The 17370-nt window shown below is 36.2% G+C and overlaps 1 protein-coding gene across 1 annotated transcript in view; it reads left to right on the top strand.

Annotated features, from left to right (window-relative positions):
- Positions 1 to 16940, top strand: part of ANO3 (anoctamin 3) — a 217737-nt gene extending 200797 nt beyond the window's left edge. The window contains exons 18-27 of the mRNA XM_087718950.1: positions 1678 to 1714; positions 3323 to 3434; positions 4654 to 4711; positions 5419 to 5516; positions 7089 to 7234; positions 7330 to 7482; positions 8560 to 8707; positions 10502 to 10582; positions 11725 to 11830; positions 13825 to 16940. Coding sequence (XP_087575076.1) covers positions 1678 to 1714; positions 3323 to 3434; positions 4654 to 4711; positions 5419 to 5516; positions 7089 to 7234; positions 7330 to 7482; positions 8560 to 8707; positions 10502 to 10582; positions 11725 to 11830; positions 13825 to 14007 — 1122 coding nt within the window. The 3' untranslated portion in view covers positions 14008 to 16940. The remainder of the gene's footprint in view (positions 1 to 1677; positions 1715 to 3322; positions 3435 to 4653; positions 4712 to 5418; positions 5517 to 7088; positions 7235 to 7329; positions 7483 to 8559; positions 8708 to 10501; positions 10583 to 11724; positions 11831 to 13824) is intronic.
- Positions 16941 to 17370: the final 430 nt, after the last annotated feature.

Here is a 17370-nt window from a genome sequence, read left to right as displayed (position 1 = left end):
GCATGACTAAATGCTGAAGGTGCACGGAACGCTGTTACCTTCCCACCAAGGTTGTCCCTATTTTTCTACTTGCATTTTTACATGCTTTTGAACTGCTAGGTTGGCAGAAGCTAGGACAAGTAACAGGAGCTCACTCCGCTACCCAACGAAATATAAAACTCAACAAAACAACCTTGAACATTATGAAAATACAAACTTTAATATTTGCAGATGCCCACACTTCAGAGAAGGGCAAAATCTGGAAGTTAAATTCAATCCAATTTGCATTTCAAAAATGGGTATATAGCTTTGTAGAAGCCTTTCCTGCTGCAGCACATAAGATTTTAATTAGACATTCTATTTAAAATTGAACCGAGGAAAACAAGCAAATCGCTTCCCTTGTCAAAATGCTATTGAACTGAATGCATTTGGGGGATTTCATAGCTATTATCCCCTTTACTTCCATATCTCTAATCTCCCTAAGAACATTACATTTTTAATAGATGAGGCCTTCTGTTTTTTGTATCCATATTGAGGACTGTATTCCATGACTGCAGATGATTTTTTTCCCATTTCAAAATAAACATCAAATAAGCAAGCATTGTTAGCATTTGCAGGAAGTGCTACATACACCAAAATGCAGGAATGTCTGCAGAGGGCTTTTTAAATAACCGAGATTTTATTGCAAATATACCATTGAAACCTCAGCCCTTTTTTAAGGGTGTGAAAAAGTGGTGGGTTTCAATTGCATGATCCTATCTTGACTTTTTTGCCCCCTTTCCACAAATGATTCTTTCAGAATGCTTACTTCTCTCCTTGCAAGGCATGAAGAGGTTTGAGCAAAAGCTTGAACAAGAAAATATATTGAGTGAGGCAATGCACATTTCAGGAAGGCAGACTTAAAAAAAAGCATGTTTATCTCCTCTATTTATTCTTGGGAAATTTCAGCAGAGAGATAAGAGTTCAGGAACCACAATGACGAGCTGATTTTGTGTCAACTGTACATTTTGCTAGGTGATCATTTTGAAGGCTTCCTTCAATGGAATCAGGGTCCGTTACTATAGCAGTTATCAGTGTTATTAAAATGGCGAAGAATAAATGTGTCATAGCAACTTGCTGTTTGTTAATGGCTCTCTGTGTTTATTGCACTTGGGAAATGCATCCTTGACGCCTTTCTCTAACAATATAAAAATTATCTGAAATCTGATAGCTGGAACACAACAAGTGCACGCAAAGCACTTTCCAGAAAGGCAACGCTCTTACAATTACGGAGATACTCCGAGAAACATATATCATTTAAACCTGCCACAGGGTAGAAATTAGAAGTTAGAAGAATGGGTGTGGATTACTTACTAGGACTGATATCTATAAAACTGGAAATTCCAGTTTGAAATGCACTCAATCTGCGGGCACAAGCACACCATTCTTTGCCAATTAAACAGTTATCCTTCTCTTGATATAGTATATGGCATATCTCTTGAGGGCAAACACTTAACACACTCACAATCTTGGTCAAGCTATTCATAGGTAAGGCATAAGATGCCTTTGATTTTTTTTCCTATTGTTTATCGTAGGAAATATTAATCATTAAGAAGTTTGATTAGAGGTTATTTTTACAAATGCTTTTTAGAATTAAACAATCATGTTTTAAAGTGGGATGTTTGTAAAATGTATCTTCTTCTCTTATGTTGCTTTCAGGTATATGAAAAAGTTGCCTATCTTTTAACAAATCTAGGTAAGTAAAGATTTTTCCAAAAATAATTTTAGTTCCACTGGAGATGTGGCACTTGCAGAATACAGTATTGACCCTTGGTTGTATATTCTATTCTATTAGGGTTAATCCAACAGCTTTATTCGGGTTTAAACCACTCAGTGTTTTGACATTGTAAATAGCCAGTAAAACTTAGCAAGTAAATAAGAAAATAAAGTAATAAAGTGTTACGGTAGTATTCTAGTTTGTGCTGTTTCTTAATTGTTCTGCCTTGTTCTAATAAACTGATTACGTGCTCATCACTTTAATGAAATTTATTTATTTATTTATTTATTTATTTATTTATTTATTTATTTATTTATTTATTTATCTATATCCCACCATTATTATTTTCACAAATAATTCAAGATGACAAACATCTCCAATACACTTTCCTTCTCCTGTTATCCCTACACTAACAACCCTGTGGGGTGAGTTGGGCTGAGAGAAAGTGTGTCTGGCCCAAATTCACCCTGCTGACTTCTATGGCTAAGGCAGGACTTGAATTCATGGTCTGTTGCTTTCTAACCTGGTACCTTCACCACTAGACCAAACTGGCTCTCCACTCTTCCCTACACCCTGTAGGGCTATGTCCAAACCAGCCATATACCTCTAATATAACCCTAACGGAAGAACTTTTTGTTCAAACCCTGAATCTTATTTTGCTAATAATCCTTTGCAATAAATTACAAGAAACAGAAGTAGCTGACCATCACCTTGTTTCATTTTGCATACATGTGTAGTTATCCATCTTTGCATTCCTTCAGAACTGTAAGCTGTTCCTGATTTTCATTAGGATTAACAATCCTGGTTTCCACAGATCTGAATGAAACAGGGTGACAGCAAAAGTCAGAGCTTTCCTCATCTCATTGCTGTCACCTAGTCCAGACCTGATCACCTTAATTTCTAGACAAGTTACATTTAATATTAGCAATAAAGGATTTTAAAGACTAAAGACAGTCACGAGTGATAGGTATCAAACACGAAACTGCCCATTCCATTGAAAATGATATTGAGTATCTAAGATTCATCCAGGTAACCAATACACCAGAGAAATTAATGGTCATAGAATTATAATAATTTTCTATTGCAGTCCTACATTAGTGGTAGTGCATTGATCATTGAGTTCCATGGATTTATTCCAAAGAATAAGGATGCTTGTGTATGTATGTATGTATGCATGTATACATACATACATACATACATACATACATACATACATACAGAGAGAGAGAGAGACAGACAGACAGACAGACAGACAGAGAGACAGAGAGACAGAGAGACAGAGAGACAGAGAGACAGAGAGACAGAGAGAGAGAGAGGGAGAGGGAGAAATTTATTTTATTGGCAAATATTTTATATCTGTTTGTTTGATGTATTTGTATACTACTATAATCTCCTTCCACATGAGAATGTACAAAGGTTCCCAGAATTTCACTATAGATCAATTTTATGGCAAGAAGTTTCAAGTTAAGTATTTGACTTAATAGGCAGATTGAAATCTATATGGTATATGCTTAAAGTGAAAAATGTTGTGTTCTTTTACAGTCTATGATGGAATTTTTGTTGAGACTTTTTGTTTTCTTTTTACAGAACACCCCAGAACAGATTCAGAGTGGGAAAACAGTTTTGCTTTGAAAATGTTTCTTTTCCAGTTTGTTAATTTAAACAGTTCTATTTTCTACATTGCATTTTTTCTTGGAAGGTAAGTTAACTTAAAGTGAATTGAGAACATTGTTTTGTGATGTATTGACATTGTTTTTAGAGGAATAACAGGAATAACAGAGGACAGTAAAGCATGCTTCACAATCCAGTGCCTGGATGGATGGATGGATGGATGGATGGATGGATGGATGGATGGATGGATGGATGGATGGATGGATGGAAGGAAGGAAGGAAGGAAGGAAGGAAGGAAGGAAGGAAGGAAGGAAGGAAGGAAGGAAGGAAGGAGTCTCTACTCCACCACATTTGATTGGCAGTGCAACTAGTGCTTGGCAATGGTTTAACCATAAATGAGTTGCTACATCATCATCTTTGGGTTCCTCAGCCTAACTGACAACTGATGAAGCAGATAGGAGCTGCTTTGCTTGATTATTTTTGCTGTGTTATGCATGTGGGGGGGGGAGATCAGAAGGAAGGGAAGATGTAATAAGTGTACACTTATATATTTTGCTATGTATTTACTACATGGTATGCACGTGTTTGAAACTCGGATAAGTATTTATAATTCTACTTCATTTGATTCATGCTTACAAAGCAAATGGCAGAGGTCAATAGATTGCCTACAGAGATAAATGGTGTAAATTATATTTGGTGAATACATATTGTGATATGGAAATTGCATCCACAGACATCTGTTTGTAACTGTGATGATGAAAAATGGGTAGTATGGTGTGCAAGTATAAGAGACAGAGTTTGCATTGTAACATTAAAACTTGTTTTTCTGGTTTGCCCCTTTTTGCAGATGCTAGGATTGCATTGTTTCAGTTCTCTTGATTGTGTCTTTGTTCCTCTGCCAATTACAGTCCACTCCTGGCTTTCTTCTGTATGAATTTTCATGCTCTATTTTGTACGCATTGTTCTCAAACTCCTTGGCTCTCACTGCTGTTTCATGGAGAGTTATGAAAAGTGATATAATTGTCTATGGTCAGACTGTTAGATTCAAATAATATAAATAATTTCACACTAAACACCAGAAAAAAACTAGAATGGATTGCTGTTAATATACATCACAACAGCAACTAAGATTATGATCCATGTCTTTTACTAGGCTGTTCTAGAAGTTGTCTATATGACAGTGTTATAAAATAGGTTCAGAATTTCAAAATCATTCCAAACAATGCTTAATCTTTTTTATTGATCAACTTGTAAAACTTTTCTCTTTGTACTACATTTTGTTGAGGAGCAGAAATCTTATCTTTCAGATTCGCTGGTCGTCCTGGAATGTACAACAAACTTTTCAACAAATGGAGATTAGAAGAGGTAATAGTGTTTCTTATTCATTCAGTTTTATTTTTTTTTTAAATATTTATAAACTACTGCCTTTTAACATTAATTTTCATAACTGCTTGTTTCTTTGGCTGCTGGTAGGCTAAATATGTCTGCCTAGTCTACAGAAAAGAAGAATTAGGGGTGACATGATAGCAATATTCCAGTATTTTAGGGACTGCCACAAAGAAGAGAGGGGTCAACTTATTTTACAAAGCGCTAGAAAGCAGGGCAAGAAACGATGGATGGAAACTAATCAAGGAGAGAAGCAACCTGGAATTAAGGAAAAAACTTCCTAGAAGTGAAGACAATTAACCAGTGGAACAGCTTGCCTTCCGAGGTTGTGGGTGCTTCATCACTGGAGTTTTTAAGAAGATACTGGATGGCCTGAACTAATATAGAGTCTCCTGCTTGAGCATGGGGTTGGAATACAGTTCAAGTTCCCCTCCAGCTCTATTCTGATTTATGACTTATGCATTGTAGGGTTATCAATATTGACTTGATGACATATCATAATCCCAAGTCATGTTTTGTCATATGTATGGCCATGTAAATACAATAAATAAATAAATAATCATCAAATTATAAAATAATTTGCCTGATATAACAAATAAATTAATCACAGTGATTGAACTGCCTTCAAGAATAGTTTAAATTAAAAAACAAATCTTTGTTCTTCTTTTACTGATTTTTTTCCCTAGTGTCATCCAAGTGGCTGCTTAATAGATCTATGTCTGCAAATGGGTGTAATCATGGTTTTAAAACAAATGTGGAACAATTTCATGGAGCTTGGTTATCCGTAAGTATGATACATAGTGTTAGGTAAGCTCCCCGTTGGGAGAGCAAGTTCAGAGAAGCGTTGTTAGAGTTGTGTTGGAGAACACACAAACCAGCATACAGAGACACTGCAGTTTAAATAGGCGTTTACTTTCATGGAAATAGAGGTATCAGAGTCCACCAAACAATCCAAGTCATACACGGATAAGACAGTCATCAATGTCTTTCAGTTAAGGGATAATCCAAATAACATACTCCATAAACATACAAACAGTCCGGTACTCAAAGTTTGCTAACAGTTGCAAAACTTACAATAGCTCACAGCACTTTCTAACAGCCAGCTTCCAACACACAGAGATCAGATCAGCCCAGCATCTAAGGAACAGAGAGCTCACAGTCATTCTGGCTCCCTCTTATGGCAGATTGAGGAAAACAGCAACCAATCACACTTTACAGTATGCTTTAAAGAAACAGGTACATTGTTACATGATTTATATATTGCCAACCCAACCGTTAGATTATATTCCTAACACATAGTATCTTTATATTTCTATCAAATAAAAATATTTTCCTGTTTCTGCAAATTTTGCTCTTTGCAAATTGTGATACAGACATGGTTGCCACCAATTTTCAGTGAGGCCATATTTCTGGTTTTTTTTTCCTGACTAAGTAAATATAAAATATGCAGTGGGTTTATACATGCTTCTATGGATGAAAAAATATGTTCAAAATAATTATTTAAGGAGATGTTGAATACTATTTTGTGAAGATTTTTGTTTTAAATGACTCATATTAATTAGAAATGTAGATACTGTGTAGATTAATGGAACATATCATTTAAAAATAGACCACTCTGCCTAATGTAAATATAATGCCTGAGCAACATAAAAATAAGTCTCTTTTTTGTCAATTTTATTTATTAGGGAAAGATTTTTTTTTTAAAAAAAAGAACACATAATATCAAAACAGTAGAAAGAGCAGGATTTATACCTTCTTGTAGGGTACATATTGAAATCTTTTCATTAAAATCCTATATTTAAAATATTTATTTTAGTACCGTGTTTCCCCAAAAATAAGACCTATTTTCTTTTGACTCCCGAAATAAGCACTTGGCATTATTTTTGGGGAGATCTTATTATTTTTGAGGTGCAGGAGGTAGTGAGCCTGGTCACCTGATGGCTGCTGCTGTGTTGCAATATTTTTGGGGAGGGCTTATTTTGGGGGGAGGGCTTATTTTAGCACATGCACTCAAAAGCCCAATTGGGCTTATTATCCAGGGAGGTCTTATTTTCAGGAAAACAGGGTATCTCTGACCCTAATGTAAGGGTTAGGGTTAGGGTGATCACAAAATCAATATATATTTCATCTCGAATTGCCTTTAATAATTATATGTTATTAAGAAAAAAAGTCAAAGAGCATTTGCACAGACCATCAAAATAATCATTACTTCTTGATAGGTCTTGATAAGACCATCTGCACAAACAGGGATCTCCTTTCTTTAGGAAAGGAAGAAAATGGTAAATCCAAACATCATTTGGGGGGAGGGACCCTGCAGGTGACACTACAGATTTCATGCTCTGGCTATCTAATGCAGGTTACTCCAGAATTGGTGGTCACGACGCAAGATCAAGAAAGGAGGACAGTTACTAGAGCATAAAGTGTCCTTATCTCAGTGGGAAAAAGATTGGAATCTACAGCCCATGAATCTCCATGGTCTGATGGACGAATACTTGGAAATGGGTGAGCATTGTGATAGAAAAGAAGATGTTTCTTTTGAGGGAGGTAGAAGATTTGCTTACCATTTTTATTTCTAACTATGTGAACTTCCTTTCTAGTTCTACAGTTTGGCTTCACTACAATCTTTGTTGCTGCTTTTCCACTAGCACCTTTGTTGGCTTTGCTTAATAATATTATAGAAATCAGGCTTGATGCATACAAGTTCGTCACACAGTGGAGGAGGCCAATGCCTGCAAGAGCAACTGACATAGGTGAGATTTGTCTGTATGCAGTCAGTGTAATGCCAATGTTAGAGTTCTTCAGCAGAAATAATTTGTCATTATGGATCCATTGCCATTTTTCTCATTGTGAATTTTTTGCAGGCAAAATTACATTTTGCAAAAGGTGGTGTGCATTTTATAAGTCAGTCACATGTGTATAGATTCCAGTGGGGTTTTTTTTCATTAATAAAACAGATGACATTGGATAAACTGAAATGGGAAGCACAATAGTTTTGAAAGACTTAAACACCCTGAATAAGGGACCCTCGGAGACTTTCTTCCTTCCTTCCTTCCTTCCTTCCTTCCTTCCTTCCTTTCTTTCTTTCTTTCTTTCTTTCATCAAACATGTACAAGATAACAGGTATAAGTATAAACATCGACACAGTATGGACGTGAACACAGTAAATGGGTATGGATAAATGGGGACAGCACGCCAGGTACTGTAGGCACACTGGTATGCTTATGCATGTCCTCCTACAGATCTCTTAGGAAAGAGGTGAGGTCCACACTAGACAGTTTAAGGTTAAAGTTATAGGGGTTTGAGGATGTAACAACAGAGTCAGGTAGAGCATTGACCACTCTGTTGCTGAAGTCATATTTTCAGCAATCACATTTTGAGCGGTTTACCTTTAGTTTTTTATCTATGGTTTGTCCATGTATTATTGCAGTTGAAGCTGAAGTAGTCATTGACAGGTAGGATTTGCCTCTGTTCTGTGTAAACAGGCAATGAACTGAACCAAACAGGCAGTTGTTCCATCTCTATATCGCTGTCATTCAGTTGAGATTCCTGCAACAAGTTGATATAGTATGAAAGCACCATTTTTAATGCATGTATGATGTTAGAATTATAAGCGAGGCAAAATGGATTATCATTTATTGTGACAGCAAAGGGCAGGTTCATAGACAGGTTCTGAAAGTGGATGTTTACTTCCTAGACTAATTTAAATGAAGGGCAAGACACACAGCATTGTTGGAAGTTGCTGTTTAATTCTGTTATGTAACTGGACAAATCTTTATGATGCTTTATCAGCTTTGTATTTTAGTCATACTGTAATTCTTCTCTTCTAGGTATCTGGTATGGCATACTCGAGGGAATAGGAGTTCTAGCTGTAATCACCAATGCATTTGTCATTGCCATTACTTCGGACTATATCCCACGTTTTGTTTATGCATACAAATATGGACCTTGTATCAACGAAGGATACAGACAGGAAAAGTAATTCTGCCTTTGCTATCCTTTTGCTTTTTAACCGATGTCTTAACTTCTGCATTTTCATCAAGTTTGTCAGCAGATTTGCTTTCCCCCTTGGGGAATTTTCCACTTGCAATTTGTCTATGACTTTGCTATTTTGACAAATTACATCTATACCAAAGGTTGTGCCAATGAAGCTCAAAAATCTTAATCAATCTCCACTTGCAGAATTGTTGTCTTCGGCTTATGTACCCGAACTGTGTTGTTTTTAAGTTTGTTGTATTCAGTGGAACAGCTTCACAGTTTCAATGCCTTAATATGTTCAAGACTGTGAAGATGCTTTAAAAAAACATTATTCTACCTGTGGCAAATATCACACAAATAAAATAATATTGCAAGTGTACTTGTTCATCAGGCCCTTACTGGATGAAACTAAAATCCAGAACCTTGAAAATAATATTAGAAAAATCTCCTATTCCATTCCCCAACCACAGAACATTCATTTCAGTAGATCTCATATCCTGATATCACTAAAACTAGCATTTCATCAGCAGACCATGGCAGGGGTTTGCTTAGAAAAATACAGATAATCCACAATGTCAAAAGTACGTTCCCTATCTTAAAGGGAAACTACCTATGATCTTCCATGTGTTTTGGGCCACAACTTTCACAAAAAAATGTATCAGCTATGATTGAAGTCCAAAACTTTAGAGGTAATCAGATTGCTTACTTCTGAATTTCTGACTTAATAGTCTGCTATTTCAGTTTCATTTATTTTGCTATTTACAATTTCTTAAATTTCGATTGACAATGTTTTCTGATTCTTTGACTTTACAGTTACACATTTAATAGGTAGGTATAACAGAGGAGTTATTGTATCATGCAGATAGGTTTTTTCTCTCTCTCGCACTAATTCAGTTCCATTATCCATGCTATGGCTGTAACCTTTTTTCCCAGATAATCTTCAAATTTTTTTATAAGAAATAAACAGATGAGGCTCTATTCTAAGCCTTAGCCCATAACCTCAATAAATGTTTTCATGAAAATGCCTTGGCATGGTCCTCATTTCATTAACATTTTCTTTTAGATCTGAGCAGGAACAAATATATATATTTATTGAGTTTACATCAAACTTGCATGAAAAACAGCATAAATTAGTTCAAAATAGAAGTTTCCATGGAATCAACATTATCTTATATTTTTTTACATGTACTAATGCCTCTTTGTAGGATGGGTACTAAATATCCGTCAACCAAATAATTATTTAGCAAACTGAAATATTGCTACCTTGGTGTCCATTATTTTACCAGTGACATCATCATGTGAAAATAATGCCTCCATTCCAGGATTCCAAAAACAGATTTCTATAGTAGGGGCTGTCTATCTGAATCCTGTCCATAAGCACACTTTGACATCCTTCTTCACTTTGAGAAGGGAAGTAGTTTCATTCAGCATCCCATAATTGTTGAAACTGAATGACAGGAAGGAGGTTTTTTTTTATTTAGCATTAGTTATGACTTCTAAGCCAAAGGGAGGGGAATCCACATGTGCATGCATCAAATTCCAAGGCATAAACTTCATTGCACATACTCAGAGCTTTATGGTTTTCTTGCAGCATAGCTCCTGCTACCCGCATATGAAATTTTATGACATTTTGTCCTCATCATCCACTGAAGATATGACCAGCATGCCATAACATATGTAGGCATGCATGGGTAAGGGCAACCAGGGCGAATGAAACATGTTTTGCATGCCTGGTTTCTGACAAAGTAATTATTCAGGACCAAATGTATTGATTAGTCTTTTTTTATCTCCTAGATGTTTGAAAGGATATGTCAACAGTAGCTTATCAATATTTGATCTCAGTGAACTCGGCAAGGGATATTCAGGGTACTGCAGGTATGTATTACAAGCATGGCTTTGTAACTTCCAGGATGGAGATCATTCTAATTGTATGAGGAAACTGTCAAAATCCTAGATTCTACTTTTTTTTAACTTTCAATTAATGGAATCCATAAAAATGGAAAGACGTTCGTACATGTGAGAATTGAGTGAGAGACGTTAAAACTGTCACGCCATGTATCTTTAAGTGAATTCAATCAATTATTTTGATGCAATATGCATTCCTCATTTTTTAATTGATCTAAAGTATTTGTATCCCTAAGTCTGTAGAGCTGAATGGTACTTACAGCAATGTAAAAAATATCAAAGTCTAACAAAGTAAAGGTAAAAATGACAGGACAAAAAATCTCAGTAGAAGTTCAGCAACAAAGCCACCAAGCAGAGAAAGAGCTATTCCTTTGAGAAAGGATGCAAAACAAACAAAGGAAAAACACTTCCATCTCTTCCTGTCAGCAAAAGTCCTCCCTCTTGCTACTTATGTCCCCATGGTGTGGCTGTCCCATAAATAATGAAGGATCACATTTTATAATGTGCTTTTGCCTAATGCAGCCTAATCCAACCTATATTTAAATGGCTTGTGCTGCAGTTATCTGGAGAGTTTGAGATTAGGAGAAGCAAACTGATCCATATCCATTTTCCTCTTTCTATTTGCTGTTTTCCCATTTCTTTATCTGCAGATATTCTTGTGTGTGCGTGTGCGCGCGCGTGCGTGCATCAATTATAAGAGATATATGCTATCCATTATGATCATAAACCAGAAATTCAATATACTGAAAAGAACTGGATAAATAATAAAATGTTATGACATACCAATGCTTTTCATGTATAAGCATGGTTATCTCTTCAGTCATTCTGCCCTGTGGTGGTGAAATATCTCTATTTGTCCATCTCTGTCTATGATATATGCATATGTATGTATATATTTGTATGTATGTGGATGGGTGGATGGATGGATGAAAGGATGGATGTATGGATGGGTGGGTGGGTGAGTGTGTGACCATGGGTGGGTGTATACGGACAAATCATGTGTCTAAAAATGAGGCTGTGCATGAATGGCTGTGCATGTCAATATCTGAAAAGGATCACTAGATAGACAGACAGATAGAATCAACTGTTGTCCTTCTTTGCTTCTGTTACAGGTATAGAGATTACAGAGCACCTCCGTGGAGTTCAACTCCATATGAATTCACCTTACAGTTCTGGCATGTTTTAGCAGCTCGATTGGCTTTCATTATAGTCTTTGAGGTGAGTAAAATTGAGAATTGAATGGAGAGCCACCTAGTTGTCTTATGCAGGGAGAAAAAAGTCCATACAAGTTTCTATTACCGTATTTTTTTTTTCAGACACATCTTTTTCTCTCAAAAAAGAGGCTGAAAATCTGGGTGCACCTTATACACTGAATACAGCATTTTTAGCCTCCCAAAACTCCATCCCTTCACCAAAATGGTGGTGCATATCTTGTAGGAGGCTTTCGGAGAGCTCCTGGGGGCTGGAGCAAATTTGCCTCCCCCGGCCCCCAGGAGCACTCTAAGCTTCTAATGCCCTTTTTTGACAAAAAATGGGCCCGTTTTTGTGACAAATGGGCCATTTTTTGCTCATTTTCCCCCCAGGAACACTCTAAAATACTCCTAAGGACTATTAATGCCCTTTTTAAAAAAAAAAAAACAGGCCCATTTTTCGTGAAAAATGGAGGTTTGCAGAGTTCAAAACCTTTTTTCTCTTAATTTGCCTCTTAAAACCTTGGTGAGTCTTATACTCCGGTGGGTCTTATACTCCGAAAAATATGGTAGTTCTTTAGAAGTGGATTATGTGTAGCAATACTGGCTGCATTCATGCAACATCCTAGGCTAAAAACATTGATTAGCAAGTGAGTGACCTACCAATGAATGCACACACATACTTGCACACATCCACACATAGGACACGGGTGTTTAAGCTGATTTTATGATGCCTGGAATTATCCAAAACAGAAATTTGTGATCCCTAGGATCGAAATGCTGAAGAATTTATGCAAGACTTAATTGAAATACACTGTAATTATTATTAATATAAAAGAAGCTTACTCAATATTAAAATGAATTAAATGGGTTTATCAAACCTTCAAGCATATGATACATTAACTTAATTTTATTCCTCAAAGAACTTATTTTTCACCAAGGATCACACGTGTGCTGTCAGAAATCCCACCTCTTACATAAAAGTCAACCTGTATATTTGGAGCAGATGTTAAAAGACCTCAAAGTATATACACCATATTTCTTGGTTAGGATAAACTCCATGTATTTCTTTACCTATCACCAATAGGATAAAAGTAGTGAAAGGATTAATAGAAATATAACCATAATTATTCAATTTGATGGGAAAATGTGCGTTCCATTTTTTCATTAAAATGATAATTACATTGTTAGAAAAATAAATAGTCAGAATTCTAGTATTTAAGGGTGTTAAGGCAATCAATGAAGTTCACCAATGTTTCATTCTGCAGTCGTACATTTCAGCATCTGAGGATTTCCTGGATTTCCATGATTTAGTTATCAATATTGTAGGAGGAGAGCTCTGATAATCTATGGTGACACTTTCATTAGCAACTAACATATTTTATTAAAAGCCTAAACATTTATGAATTCCAGTTCACTTCATCAGAAACAATGGGGTGACAAACAATGACTCAGATGACTCAATATATGACCTTCCCCCCCAACCCCCCCCCCCACAAATATACAACCCTTGCCTAAATCCAGTAACAATTAAAAATTCCAAAGAAATGTTAAGGTACTGTGAAAATTAATGAAACGAGAGGTTTTGAGGAAAGGGCATCCATGAGGAATAGCAATAGAATTATGGACCACTTTATAGTGCTTTACAACCCTCTCTAAGCAGTTTACAGAGTCAGCATATTGCCCCCCAACAATCTGGGTCCTCATTTTACCCACCTCAGAAGGATAGAAGACTGAATCAATCTTGAGCCTGTCAGGAATCAAAGATCAAAGGAATCAAGATGGTGGTTATGGCATGACATTAGTACACATGAAACAAGTTTTTAATCTTAATGCACCTGCCATCTTGCAGATTTTGACAAAGGGGGAATGTATGTCTACAAAGGACAAATTTATAGAATGACAATGCCCAAGGACAAATTTGGTTTTTGAACAAAGTATACTGGACATTTCCAAACAACATCAAATCAGCATGAGCATTTTAAAAATGTCTACTCACCTCTCTCTTTCTCTCTCTTTCAGCATCTAGTTTTTGGAATAAAATCTTTCATTGCCTACCTGATTCCAGATATGCCCAAAGACTTATGTGACAGAATGCGAAGGGAGAAATACTTAGTTCAGGAAATGATGTATGAGGCTGAGCTGGAGCATTTGCAAAGAGAGCGAAAAAAGAATGGTAGGCAGTATCACCACGAATGGCCTTAGCTAATAAGAAAGGATGAAATAAACAAGGGGGCAAAAACCATCAGCAGAAGCATCATGACTGAACATTTCCAGAAGTCAAGATGAAGGTGGAATTTGGAAAGAAGACAACAGAATCAAGCTGTGTATGTGTGTTGATGTAAGGAAGTAATGTTATCAAGCTTTCTTGTAAAATTGGGGGGAAAAAATCCTGTTACCAGCAGACACAATCAACCGTTCTGCTTCTTCCATGCTCTGTGCTCAAAAAAAAAAAAAAAAGACCATAGAGGATCAGAAGTTCTAGAAGAGGAGAATTTACTGGGCAAGCACATAATAAACCCAACAGATCTGAGAAAATGTAGAGTCCTTTACTTATTTGTTAAACTTTCATAGTAAGGGGTTTATTTTTAATTTTTTTAAAAAAAAATGATGTGCTTATTCACTACTTCTACCCCTTCTGTTTGCATAAATAAATGAAGAACTCAGACAATTGCTGCCTTAGTGGCCATCCGTTGATGCTGTAACAGTCCGTGAGGCTTCCCGTTTTGTCAGGTTTATCCTTGTCTCTTGCTGAGATTGTGGATGTTAAAAGGGAGGTCAGCCTGTCCTATATTTACTATGCAGTTTGATGTTTTGCACATCACTTTTTGTTGGTTTGTATGCATAATTCAATGTACATTCGAGTGTGCATAGACATGCACATGCAGACATACACATCTACTGTGTGTGCCTCTCTGTGTGCAGATACGTATGTGTATATGTGCATGTGTGTGCATACCCATATGTGTATGTCTCCCTATGTATGTGTACACATGCACAGACACACACAGACACACATACAAAGCAAGACTTCGAGCCAAGATTCAATGATCCACTACTGCATGAGGTATCTTGATTCTTCGTGCAGAGCAATGTATATCTCAGCTAAATGTCTTATACAAAGAAAATGATCCTGGCCTTGGAGAAATTGCAGATGAATGGAGAAGCCTGCAAGCCTACTTGGCTCCTTCTGCACATACTTTGATGTGCATAAAGCTGCATGAGTGTTTCTTTTCCCCAGCTCAGAAAACCTGGGATGCTGACTCACCACTGCACTGCCCTTGATGAATCAACTCTTTGGGGAAAATATGTGGCATTTTCCATTGCTCTTGATATTCAATGTGCAACTGAAGGCCGTTTCCTCATACCTCTTAAGTGAACTGTCCTATCCATGCTCTAACGCAGCATGCAGAAGCAGCATGCAGAAGTATAACTCTGTGAATATTTTATATTTCACAAAAATGTCAACCTGAAATGTCTCAGTCTGTAGCAAATATAAAACCAATGTTATTATTTACCGTATGCAAGCTTCCTGCTTATGCAGCAAATGAGGCACAACAGCACTGAACTGCTTTTCCAAGAAAAGAGATAGGACCGTACGTAACACTTTTTTTTCTTTAAAAACAAATTATGGAAGTAGGAAGAGAAATAGGATTAAATTATTCTCCAATGGAATGTCTTGCCAAGATGTATCTAAAAACTCCTTCAAACAAGTGAATTGACTATGGTGATACTCAACTTCCAGAACCAGGCAACAATAACACTTAGAAGGTGTTAAAGAAGTGATTGTCACAACAATTGTTTATTAACTGCTTTTCCTAGGTTTTTTTAAATGAGGAAGAGTATGAAACACCAGACTAAAATATGTGTGCGAGATTTACTTATATGCGAAACACTCCAAAGTTTTTGCATTTTCCTTTTACAAAATGATCAGGTATACTAAAGTTTCTTATTTATATCAACCAAAGCAAGTTTTAAAGGTGTCCTGCTGTCCAGGTTTTGTATTGTTATATAGCAAAGCACAGCAAATATATCTCATGTAAAGAAATGGTTTATAGATGTGATATTACACTATTTGCATGAAATGCATCTTCTCTTTCACTTGAAACCATCAGTGATTTCATTCCCACACCATTATTCTACTTCTCAAGGAGTTTTTCTTCCTCTTTCTTCAAAATATTTTCTTACATTATAACAATCAGCTTTATAATATTACTATTGATATTGATTCTCTGATCCAGCAATTGCTTATACAGATATTAATTCCAGGCCTTTCCATCACTGATTTCCCATGTTTTAATCCCAGTATAATGTTGCATATGTCAACACTGATGCTACCCCTGTGCGCCCATGAATAGAAAAGCTTGCCAGCCTGCAAACTTTATGGGTGCATCAGTTTTCCCAGAACTGTCAGAATCAGTACAAAGTGCACTTTTTTGCATGCTGCGAAGCATAGTTTATGTTAGCTTTATCTGACACTTAAGTTTTGCCATACTGCAATTCTGATTGCCTTGGCAGGACCCAAGCTTTAGAATGGATTCTGTTTGTCAGTTTGTATTCCCGTTAATTGGTGTTCTGTTTATCACTGTTTATTCCAATTAATCACAGGACAAACTTATGCTGCATTCTCAAAACTAGGTTCTGTGGTTTCAAGGAGTTGCCAGTGCCATTAATTTAACGTGTAAATTTGAAATTCTAAATTCTTCTCCTAGACAAATGTCATTCTGAGTAAACATCTACCTAATTACTAAACAAAAATGCCAAAAAAAAACATTATGTTTGCACTCCTGTAACCCCAATACAAACATAATGAATGTTTTAATCCAGTTTTTATTGTGGAAAATTACAAATTCTAGTTACTTCCCCAGCTGGAAAGGATAAAGGCTTTGATTTTGCAAATCTATCAATTTTGTTTTGCAGTTATTGGAAAGTTTCTGAAATAATTTTAAAAAACCTGTTTGTGTTCCTTTCTTTAAAATAAATTGGGTCTCAACGGTGTCCTAGAAGATTGCTGATGTATAGAGAGTTATAGGCTTTAGCTGAGAGAAATGCTCTGCTAGGTTTGGTTTACTATGTTGCATTGAATGCATATTATCTTATAAAGATATACAGCACACACTGTTCTCAGGAAATATGCATTACATGAGTGCTGGTTAAAGATTCAACTTCCTGTTTTTTGTACTTCTAAATACTTGTATTTTGAAATGACCAATACCAGTGGTATGTGCATGCAAAGCCACAGAGCTTCAACTAGCATTCATGCAAAAAAAAAAATTAATTGCTTTAGATCATTGTTGATCTAGCCTACAATAACTTTGGTCTATGCATGTTCTTTCCAACAGACTGCATGAGCAGCTACAGTCTGTCTTTAAAAATCTACAGTTTGTTATTAGTCCAGAATGTCTTAACTATTACCGACTCAACTCAGTGTCTTGGTGCATTCAAGAGAGAAAAAAAACTTGCTTGAAAAATAAACATTTGTTTACTACTTACTAGTCTTACTCTACTTCCCTCCCATTAAATGTTGTCGTTTACTGTGTGAGAGCACAAAAGTGGGAATTTATAAAA

This window comes from Thamnophis sirtalis, unplaced genomic scaffold (assembly GCF_051295495.1).
Source record: "Thamnophis sirtalis isolate CommonGarterSnake01/CBP01778 unplaced genomic scaffold, rThaSir2_p1.2 scaffold_1, whole genome shotgun sequence".
Lineage (NCBI taxonomy): Eukaryota > Metazoa > Chordata > Lepidosauria > Squamata > Natricidae > Thamnophis > Thamnophis sirtalis.
Note: the sequence above shows the minus strand (reverse complement) of the source record. Positions and strands in the feature narration are given on the sequence as shown.